Here is an 11,836-nt window from a genome sequence, read left to right as displayed (position 1 = left end):
ACACTTTTGTCTGATAACACTTATAGCTGAACAGGACACATTTGTGTGTGTGTGTATATATACACTACTGGTCAAAAGTTTTAGAATACACCAACTTTTCCAGAATTTAATTGAAAAATATGCAGTTTAATGTCTCAGTGTACTCTGAAATTAATGCACATTTGCAACATTTAAAATTCTTTATCGAGCATGATAGTGTTTTGAAAGTAAAAAAAAAGATTCAAAATCACATTTTATGTTGGACTAAAGGACTAAAAAAAGACACAAAATGACCAAAAAAAGACACAAAATGACAAAAAAAGACACCAAAAGACACAAAATGACTAAAAAAAGACACAAAACGACCAAAAAAAGACACAAAATGACTTACAAAGACATGAAAAGAATTCAAAAATGGACAAAACAGCCCAAGACTCCATAGAGTTAAGTTGTTAACCCATTTCTTGTTCCCTGAAAAAGGCCTACTTGTATAATTCTGAAATGTACATTATTTTTCAGTTTTGGTTAAGCTTACCTTTTTTTATTTACCTCTGGCAGTTCACCACTTACCTTTGGACCCTTTCAAGCTGTTCATTTGACTTGAACTGCTTGAATTTCAATAAAAAAATGGAAAAATTGGGGTATTCTAAAACTTTTGACTGGTAGTGTATATATATATATATATATGTTTGTGTGTGTATATGTATTTGTGTTGTGACCTCTCAGATTATCACAGCCTCATGAAACTTTACAATCACTCCCTGGAGACCTAGAGCATCCAGAGGATGGATGGCTTTCCACACTATATGGACAATAAGGGGGTTTGCCATACGATTGCAGAATAATTGCAATTCTTGCAGAAATCTCTAAAATCTCAAAGTTTTTTAAAACAAAGCACAGCATGGATTTTTCTCTGGTGTCATTCAAGGTCTTCATGTGTAACTTTGGAGGACGTTTTTTTCAATTGTTAGTTGTCACTTTTTCTTTTTTTATTCAAATCTATAAAAGAAAAATGTAAAACTATTAACTCCAAAATCGATAATAATATAAACCCACAAGTTAATATATGTTTTATTACAGATTTACAACCAGAAAACCCAACACACAGTCCTGAACTGAACCTAATGTAATACCTGCTGTCTCCTCAGAAAGATTTCCTACTTTCTATGTATCTCGTTGCAACTTTTTTCTGTTTAAAGTGTGACCTAGGTTATCTTTTTCAGGCTGTAAACCGATGAATAATTAGTATTAAGCTGATATGTGTCACATCATGTAGTGCTGAGCCTCTGCTGTGTGTGTGTGTGTGTGTGTGTCACCGGGGGTGTGGACGCACAGAAGGGGTGGATCACGTGTGCGCGCCTCTCCGTGCGCGGCCCGTGGAGCCATAAAGGGCTCACTTTACCTGTCGTGCGCTCAGGTCGATCCGGTTGCCAGACTTGTTTCGGTCCTTTCCTTCCCGTCGGTCAGAGCTGAGACATCTCTCCGCGTCTCTGATTGGCTGCAGAGGAGCGAGCAGCTCCAGCCCACCCACCGCTGACTATAGGCACTGTGCACACTCTCTCTCCTTCCTTGCATTGAGTCTGGGACCTGGCCTGGGGGCTGTACGGCACACACACAGCGCGTATCATGGCAGCTACTCACAGCGAGTACCGAGGCTACCTGCGGAACACCGTCGACATCGAGGCAGGCCAGCACCGCTTCCACCCGGTGCAGAGCTCGGAGCCCACGTACCGGCCGCTCCTGTTCGGAACGCTTGCTGTTATGGGATTGCTTCAGGTGGCTTCCAGCGTGGCGATCTTATTGCACCTGACGGGATATCTGCAGGAGGTAGGCTCCGTGTGACACTGTGTGGTCTGCTTTTCTGATTTCCAGTGCGTCATTCACTGCCGTCAGCATGTACCCAGGTTTACTCAGGCTTTGGTTCTGTGTGTAAATATTTATCTACGAGCGAGTTCAGAGACTTTTGCGCAACTTTATAATGTCATAAAGTGCCAGATAAGTTTACCATCGCTGTATAAAGTTGCCGATGTGGGATCTTAGAAGTAAAGGCGGCGTGATCTACAAAAAAGAAAAGAAGAAAAGCCTCAACTTCGAGCCCTTTTGTGCAGTTTCTGTGCGCCAAGACTTGGTGCAGTCTTTGAAGGCGCTGCTTCTCTCGCTGTAAAATCACTCTGACTTCTAGATAACATCTCAAGCCCTCATGTCATTTTCCACGCATTATTTATTTTTGCAAGATATTTTCATCTTTCAAAGCCTCGTGAAGCCGTTTTTTTTTTCAACTGATAACATCTCAGCCTTTGCAAAGATGTCTTGTTTGCAAAATACAGATGTTTTCACTTGAGCTTCCCCAGGCTGCAGTTCTACTTGTGTTCGTTTACATGCCATCAGGGGGTTATATTTGTAATTTATATGTGTCATAAGTTGTAAACTTTTGAGCAGAAGCAGAGCTGTTTTCAAGGAGGCAGAGGAGTCTGGCAAAGCTCAAGAAAGACTGGATGTTCCAACTTGTTGCAGAGTCACAGACACATTAAAAAACAAATGTTCCTGCGCGCTCCATCGCTTGCCATCATGTAGGCTGCGTGTCTGTGATCTTGTAAAATAACATTTGTGCTCTGCAACAATTGTTTTTGTAACTTTATGGCGGTTTTTGAGTTGAATAATTGTCGTGTTTCAACAAGCCAAGAGAGCAGACCGCATCCCGGCTCTGTCAGGATGCTGGAAGTTCACCTGGGGAGCATCTGTCTCTTCCCCCTTTCTTTGTGTTTGCCTCCGTCTCTCTCTCACTGTTTGTGTGTTAGATTTCTTTGGCTTGTCTTTGGCATAAACACATTGCAGTGTGGTAGTTATATACTGGATGTGAGCCAGAGAGAAAGAACTAAATAAAAGGGAGGGAGGCAAAGAAAGAGGGGAAAAACCCCTGAAAGAAGAACAGTCAATCATGAAGAGAGACACAATGTTTAATCTGTGTTTAAACACTCTCATGTTGGATTTATCTGTGGTCAGAGCGACCCAAGTGTTCCTCGAATACCCAGCAGCAGCACAATGTGTCCTCTCTGCTTGGTTTAGACTTAAGAGTTGTGTTTTGGATTCCTCTCTTTGGCAGCAGTTTCCAAGTTCGATGTCAGCTGCATATGGTAGCACTTTAAGCGTGAGTCAGTGTGTGAACTTTAGTCTGGCACTGGACCATCATCTGCCCCCCAACACCTGTACAACTTCCTGGAGATGGGGAGGAGAGCTGGAATCTGCACAGCGGCATGTCTGCAGAGGAATGTGCTGATCGGAGCCGTTTTAAAAACACCGTTCTGATTCCAAAAGTCTGTTTTTATTGTCGTGCATCAGGCTGTGTGCATGCATTAACAGCCATTTGGGCCTTTTAAAAAAAAAAGTATAATAGATGTTAAATGAATCAGGGACAGCAGCGCTGCAAACGAGAACCACTCCTGCTGCCAAGGAATGCAGAGTGACATGTGGAAAATAACTCAACCTCCCACTCCCACACACATAAACATACATACTCAACTTGTCTTTCTGTAACTTTTGTGAAATATTGCTCCCACCCACACCTGTCAGAGATGCATTCCTAAAACAGATAGTGTTACTTAGAGATAGCATAAGATGCTAATGTTTACATTGACCTCTCTAACCTCTGAGTTTTGTGTTTCTGTCTGCAGGTAGACCTGTCCACAGCCCCTCACCGGCCCTTAGAGGTGAGTCTGACCTCTGGTTAACCCCAGACACACACACACACACACACACACACACACACACCCTCTGACCGGAGCACAGTCCACTCATAGAGATTGCATTTTAACACATTTCTTCGCTGCTAAAACACCATACAAATACCCAAGCTCTTTGATATTAATAGCAGGACTCCTGCTGTATAAAAACAATCTATTATTAATTATTAATCATCCACAACTGATTGCCATTATTACAGTTTCTACTCCAACAAACTTAATATGAGCAGACGCTGATTGATTGACGCTCACTGAAAGGAAACTGGTGAAATGAAGTCACAGAGCCAAAACTAACTGCTCCGAGGCCAACAGTAATCTGCCTAAAGAATGTTTCGCTGCATACCAGGTATTTCCTGCTGTCACTGTGCAGGGTGAAGTGCAGTATGTGCAATTCTGTGGTTGTCTTTTAAAGCAGCAAAGAATAAATAATCATGCATTTATGCACTGACAGGTTTTTGCCACAGGTGTTTTTAGTTTCTACCACAGCTTCTGTAAAGCAGCAAGAGGTCAGAGCACTGCAGGAAAAACACCTCCCTGCATACTGGCTCAGGGTCATTTATTTTTTTTTAACTAAATGAGCTTCATCTCTGACACAGAGAGCAGTTTACTGCATCAGTGAGTCACTTCGTGGCGTCAGTGGTTGCAGAGTCGTCCTCCGATGAGCTGCAGTAGCATGAGGGAGTTATGAAGCAGGAATTCTTAATTGTTGAAGTCATTTATTTTTTTCTAAATCCCCTTTTGAAAGTCTCCACCCATTTTCTGGCACAGGTTCTGCCGAGCAAAAGCAAAGAAACCATGGAATCAGGAAGTGAAACAACACAATAAAAGGACTGCTTTGCTTCACTGGAGTTTGCTTTCACATAATGCTTTAATTTCCTTTGAAATTATGTATTTGTGTTTGCTCTGGGTATCCCTGGCGGAGCACTTGCACACAAACCACCCAGTCTGTGTTGGACTGAGGAGCTCATTGTGTCGTTAGCCCTGGGCTGTTTCCCATGGAGCGGGGAGACGTGCTGGGAGCTTTATGAGGTGTCAGGGTGACAGGTCCACTTGGCCCACACTGTGTTGTGTTAGGGTCAGTCCTGAGACCGCCGCCGCTCTCTCCACTGACAGTTGAGAGGATTTGTTAGGGAGTGGGCCTCAGTGGACCACGGTCAGCCCTGTAGTCCGGCCCTGCTCTTTGATGTGCCGGCCTGGCCCACACCGGGCCGGGGCTGCGGTTATCTCCATCTCAGGGAGGATCGTGATTCAGACACCATGACCTGAATGTTTACAGTCTGTGGAGATCTGTACATGTGAGAGCTGACTGATGCAGTATGAAACACAAAGAGACGATCTGCTTTGGTGGCCAACTCTGAGTGAGAGGACTTTTGTTCTCGTGAATCGTCTCAGAAACCACTCATCAACATAATGGAGATGTTGACTGATGGATGTGGTGCGGAGTTAAAGGGCTGAACCCGGGCCTGCATGCACTGTGGTACATGAAGACAAGAATGAATATAAGAAGAAGCAATGTGAAATCAGCCAGTCTCTGGATTTATATTTCAAGACATTTCTCCTCCGTGGAGCGATTCTGTGTGCTGTCGCCGTGCCGCTTTATTTCTAGATCACACTGTAGATCAGGAAGCTGCCAAGCTGCAGCTACTTTGTCTAAATAATCTCTTCTCTCTGGTTAAAGAGGCATGACGTGGTCTCGCCACAAATCAAGATAGATCCCACAATGTAGGGCCAATTGGGAGCGCGTTCACAATTACTTAGCCTTGGCAAGACGTTGTTTACCCCTGTCTCATTCCAAGGCGCTGCGCTATAAACATGTTTGTGCAACAAATTGTTTTTGGAGGACAGACAGTGCTAATCTTAGTTTGAGAGCTATGGACCCAGGGTTGTGAGTAAATACTTCACAGTAATATTAGCACAGCACAGGTGCAGTGTTGCAAAACCGTGTTAATGGCAAAGGTCTGCGCTGCACTGGAGTTTATTTGGAATGTGTGCAGTGTTTGTGCTCTGAGGCGCTCTGTGTGTGGTTTTACGTTGGAATTTGTTTCTCTCCAAATCAACACTTTCCTTTTCCCCGTCCTTTTTCTTTTTTTAGGGCTTGGCTCAGAGTTAGGTGACATGATATTTCCAGGATACCTGAGATTACTGGATCAGAGGAAATGACTCTGAAACCTTGAAACTAGTAATAAAATTCAGTCAGGCGGCTGTAAATCATTCTGTCTGACATTAGTCATTTCCCTCATTTATCTCTTTGTTTTATGCTCACTTAAATAAAGATTTAATTGTAACTTTGAACACTGTGAGGCTGCAGCTAAATGAAAGTGTAAAATTGAAGGTAGAGCCAGAAAACAAAACAGTCGGCCCTGGTGTTTTAATCTCATGCCAGAAGTGTAAGAGAGTTGGCAGCTCCGGCGCAGAAACTGTTTACTTGCTTGGAAACCATGTTTTTCCTTCAGTGTATATGCTGTGTCTTGCCTGAGGAGCACGGCCCGGCTCAGACGGTGTCATCGGCCTTGAATAGAATCAGCACTCGAAGCTGAACTGGGTCCAGATACAAAATGTGCCAAATCTGTGAGAAGCGCAATCTATCTGAAAGGTTACACTCCCCAGGAGGCCCCGCTGTCACCGCCCCGGGGCCCCGACACAAGCACGCTGTAGCCAAACGTTAGCAGAGAGGAGGCATTATATGCAGTCCATGCATGCTCATCCTTCCATCACTTACAGAATATATACACACACACACACACACACATAGACGGTTATTCAAAGAGACAGCTGAACAAAGCTGCGGTGGAATATGTCAGACTCGTAGTGTTGCTTTAAGTCGTTGGTGGGTGCGGGCTAATTGTTGGTGTCTCTTTACTGATGTGGGTGTTAGTTTCAAATTGAGCAGAGTTGCATAACAAACAAAAAAAAGATACAAGTGATGCTTTGTGACCTTCCATCTGTCAGTCAGTGTTAAATGAGCTCTCCCTGTTTTGGTTTTTTCCTGCAGGAGGTTCAGACGGAGCCGGTGCTGAACGCTCTGAGGGACACGAGGAAAAACAGACAAAGGTGCAAAACTCCCAAAGAGAGCCTGCCATCAGCTCATCTACCAATCAGAGCGCACACGGAGCCCTACAAGAGTGAGTCCAGCTGAATTAACATCCATTTAAAGTTTGCTGTCAATCAAAATTTAGCCATATCTGCTTTCTCTCATAAGTTCTGGGTTATAACACCAGTGTGCACTGAGTGGAGATTCACTAATTTAAACTATCACATTAATGTGTTGTTATGAATTATAAATATATAAAACCAGCTATTGCTACCTTACTATGACCAGATAAGGGTAAAGAGTAAACATAGGAATATGAAATATAGTTGACGTATCTGGCTCAACATAATAAAATGCTGTTATAAAATAAAATACAGTGATGTAACAAACAAAAATATACCTCAAATGACACAAAAAGCCAAAGAAGTTAAACTAAATGATCAAATATTGTCAGCAAAGTTAAAATATGTGATATATGTGGTTCCCACTCATTCTAAACTGTTTGAATACTAATTCTCTGAGAAATTTCTTTGGAAGTTCTGTGGCAGCTCATGATGCAGTTAGCACATGTTTTAACTGTTTTTACAGAAGCTAGGCTTGTGCCGATTGCCAAACTGTTTGTATATCATCAGATAAAAAGGGATGATTGACAATTAGTTTTTCTTGCACCAATATTAAGCCAACTTTCCATCACACCTAATAAAAAGAATCTACTGTGCATCCAGAGATGTTTGTGGTGGAGCAGCATGTCCGCCCACGCAGCTCCATTAATCAGGAAATCCTTACTTTAAAAACAGCTTACTGTCTTTTTTTCCACCGATCTAAAACTTTGCTCTGTGCTCCATAAGAAGACGTCACAATAATGATATGATTTTGATCCAAACACAAAATGCTAAACAGCCAAATCTATATTTAATAAAAACGATTAAATATACCACTGTACTACTACTAAGAATTCTTGTTATCATTGATATAGTAAGTAAAAATGTGTTTATTCTCCCATAAACAGTTCGCAATAATCAAATGAGGATGACAAGTCCCTTTAATATGTACTCCATCAACAATCTTAAGTAAACATGACTGGTTAGCATGAAACTCAAGAGCAACAAAATGTGTTTAAATGACTTATTGATGAACGTACAACATGTTGATGAATTGTCCTAAGTAGAGGAGGACAGAGAGGAAGAGACAGGAGGAGAAATCAACCCCATTTAGTGAATCACTAGTTGGTTTATGATAAAGGAAATGAATATATTATCTGCAAATAACTATTCAATTGACCATTCGTTAACTCCTCCCCCGAATGCTCCTTGTCCAGTCATACCTTAGCAACCGTTACTAAGAGAAGAAGGTCCGTCAAGCTTTGAGCTCTGAGCAACAAGGTGAAACGGTGTATACGGGATCTGTAAATCTGACACCAGGTACCCTAAGACTTTAGCAAGAGGAGTTTTTCCCTTTTCCCAAACTCAAAAAGAAAGAAGTGCATTGCTGGCTGTGAATTAAACAGTGTGGGAGAGCCCACTGTCTGCCCCAGGTTAAGCTGCTAGCTAGCAAACATGAGCTAACTAACGATTGTCTAGCTGTTAGATGAGATAACCTAAATCGGATTTAACAGTTTTGGTTCCTGTCAACTAGTATTCTTACCACTACTAGTGCAGAACTAGTCCAACAAATGAATGTTGATGACACCATGTGTAAAATGAACACGCTAAGCTAGCTAGCAATGTTGCTAGGAGCTTAACATAATACAGGACTACATCAGTCTGTGCTATGGTTGATTTACAGTCTGGAGTGTAGCCTACAGATGAGGTGTTTGTAACTAGAGTTAAATATCATTGATAGATAGATAGAGATTTTGTGGATTGTGCTACAAAAACTATCAACCTCTGTAGCACCAATTGATATATGCTGCGTTCATCGGTGTGTGAATGAATTCCCAATGGTGGCAGGTGGCACCGATTAGGGTAGCCTCTGCCACCAGTATGAATGTGTGTGTGAATGGGTGAATGAGCGCAGTCTGTAGTGTAAAGCGCTATGAGTGGTCGCAAATCGACTAGAAAAGCGATATATAGCCTAAGTGCAGGTCCATTTACCATTTACCAATGCTATAAGCAAAACAACTTAATGTACCGCCCTGTACTGTACAGTGTGGAACATAATGTCCCAACAGGCCATTATGAACCTATTTTATTTTCATCTTTGTAGCATTTTGTGAATGGGCAGCCCACCTCTTGGAGGTATTACACCAAAATCACTGGCTAAAACAGTGCCTGTCCGCTCCATGGCTGCTGACAGTCCTGGAAGCTTGGCGAGCATAGCAACAGTAACTAAGGGGGCGGAGCTTTTGCGAATTGCTTGGTCTATAAAAAAATGTCCATCCCAGCTTATGAAAGTCCAAAATTACTCCAAGATACACTGAAAAAAAGAAAATAGTTGAACCAACTTAATTGAATTGTTTCATTTGGTAACATCTAAATGAATTAAGTTTTTTCAAATTAATTTAAAATCGATTGTGTTAATCTAACTTATTAACCCATTGACGCCTAAAACACCTGTAAAACCTCTGGGTGATTTTAAAATAAGCCCCTAAAACCTGAAGTTTTTCTGGAAATTCAACAGAAGTGTCAACTCTTCCTACTAAATATTAGATTTTTCAGCCTCTGTAGCAGATAGAAATGAAATTCAAAAAGTATTTGAGAGCTTATACAAATACTACAAAACGAAGTATCCGCTTTCCAGGCTTCAATGGGTTAAATTAATTTTAAAGAACTTAATTCATTTAGGTGTTACCAAATGAAACAATTCAATTAAGTTGGTTCTTTTTTCAGTGTACTCAGTTTATTGTATAACATAGGGAATAGCAGGAAATCTTAATATTTGAGAGACTTTCTGAGATATGTCATTATTTCCCTGTTGATCGACCGGTCGACTTATATTTTTTTTATGCTACTCTTGTTGCTGTGCAGAAGGCGAGGCGAAGGCCGTCATCATTGATTGGGACGAGGTGCACGGATACCGCCACAGGATGGGCTACCAGAAGGGCAAACTGCTGGTGGAGGAGTCGGGGTTCTACTATATTTACGCCAAGACCTGCTTCCGCTACTACAAGTATGGCGGGGAGGAGAGCATCCAGTCCGGGGTCCAGCCGGTGGACGTGAGCAACACCCAGCTCATCCAGTACGTCTACCAGGAGAGCATCAAACAGAACAGCAAGTCTGTGCTGCTGATGAAGACGGGCAGCACCATGCGCTGGAACAACACCAGCTATAACATGTACTGCGCCCAGCAGGGCCGCGGCGTCCGGCTGGAGGAGGGGGACACCTTGTATGTCAACGTGTCCAACGCGTGGATGCTGGACCCCGAGGGAGAAGGGACGTATTTTGGGGCGATAAAGTTGGGTAACTGAAAATGAAACACGTGGGGAGCGGACATGCTACTGAACATTTGATATGCCAAAGAACCACTGTTAATGATTTCTAATGTTAATTTGTCAAAAAAGTGTTTTTTTATTGTTCATGTGTTTGATTTTTTTATACATTGTTCTTCCCCAAATGGAGCCCTTTTTATGAGACAAAGCAACAATAGAAGGTGGCCGTCTCGCCCCCCACAGACACACCGCTCTCATCTTCATCCAAGATAGCACTGGACTCTTTTTAATAGACTTTTTTTGTGGTTGGTATTGTGAAATTTCAGTACATTTCAGCCTATATTTCAACATTTAGACTTAAGCACCGACATGTGTTTATGCACTAATTAAACAAAGCGTAAGGGAGCAACTGAGGAAGTCAGTTTGTTGGCGAGGAGTGCAGCGTGAAGGGATTTATCAGTGCTGGAACGGAAGATTGCAGCTGATAGAGCATCTGCTTGTACTTAGCAGATTATCACAGAAGAAGAAATAACACAGCTCCCAGGTCTGCCTCTGAATGATGGCAGGGAATGCTCAAATGTTTTCCTGAAAGGTTTTGTAAGTGCGAACAAGGCAGGCAATGAGGCGTAGAACAGTAAGTAAGTCAACAGCATCATTGGAAAATATGCAGCTAGATGTTGAGTGATTAAACCTCCGAGGCAACATTTAAACTTAATGCAATGAAAGATTAATTCGACAGGTTTTTTAAGCAACAACAGTAGTTAAAAAGAAGGTCATGTGTGTGCGCCAGAAAGTCATTTGTTATCCAGTTTCCTGTCTTAATGATATCTAACGAGCGGCCTGCTTCACTGAAGGCAAATTACACGACAATGTCATTTAAAACTGAGGAGGAAATGACACATGTTTGTTATGTTTATGACAATCAACAAGCGATGCAGATAGCTGGACTGTCTGACCATAAATGACATGAATAGACTCTTTGTCTTCTTTAACTAGAGGAACCAAATTGAGTTTGGTTCATCTTTTAACTTAAATTTTTGTTTTTTCATTTGGCTCTTCAGGGAGGTAAATGGGAATATGCACTAAATATTTATTTATTAGCTATAGAAGTACAGAGACGGGTCATTGTTAAAGTGACCTATCGACTGTAAAAAATCATTTATATTTTATGTCTGTATGACATTTATTATGCAGCACTTAGAGGAAATAGTAGACACGCTTTTTGTTATTAAAACACAGGGGCTTCATTTTAAATTCCATATTTATGTATCTCGATTTTGACAATTCTGTGTGCACTTGCCTAGCCAAAAGCAATATGAATATATTGTTTCTTCTACAAGATTGTAGCAAACCTGTAAGATCTTCATTTGACTTCATCCGATAGATTTTTTTTTTTCCATTCAGTGTTTTTTTTAATTTATGTTTGTGTATGTTTTAATAAAAAAAACTACTTTTGTAATGAGAGTTTCATGTGTATTGACATTCCGGTGCAGAGGATTAGATCACAGCCACCTTGCACTGAAGGAAAGGCCACCCTGACTGTGATATTATTGTGATGTGCAATTTGATAATCTGCACAATCTTTGGAAAATTCAACACCACTGTGGCCAAAGAGTGAAGTCACGCTGTTCCGCTCCCCGGGTCAGAGCGGCCCACCAGCTCATTACAGAGATAGGTTGTATAGAAAAGCCGCCCACTGCTGCTGCAGCGCCGCTAACT

At 41.8% G+C, this 11,836-nt stretch overlaps 1 protein-coding gene across 1 annotated transcript; it reads left to right on the top strand.

Moving 5' to 3' along the window:
* Positions 1-1,263: 1,263 nt before the first annotated feature.
* On the top strand, positions 1,264-11,608 carry tnfsf11 (TNF superfamily member 11). The gene is made up of 4 exons (XM_059342202.1): positions 1,264-1,806; positions 3,651-3,686; positions 6,712-6,841; positions 9,717-11,608. The coding sequence occupies exons 1-4, from the start codon at positions 1,606-1,608 to the stop codon at positions 10,154-10,156; spliced, it is 807 nt and encodes a 268-aa protein (XP_059198185.1). The 5' UTR covers positions 1,264-1,605; the 3' UTR covers positions 10,157-11,608.
* The last annotated feature ends 228 nt before the right edge of the window (positions 11,609-11,836 follow it).

The sequence above is a fragment of the Centropristis striata genome, chromosome 10 (genome assembly GCF_030273125.1).
Source record: "Centropristis striata isolate RG_2023a ecotype Rhode Island chromosome 10, C.striata_1.0, whole genome shotgun sequence".
NCBI classification, from domain to species: domain Eukaryota; kingdom Metazoa; phylum Chordata; class Actinopteri; order Perciformes; family Serranidae; genus Centropristis; species Centropristis striata.
This window is presented reverse-complemented; position numbering and strand designations above follow the sequence as displayed.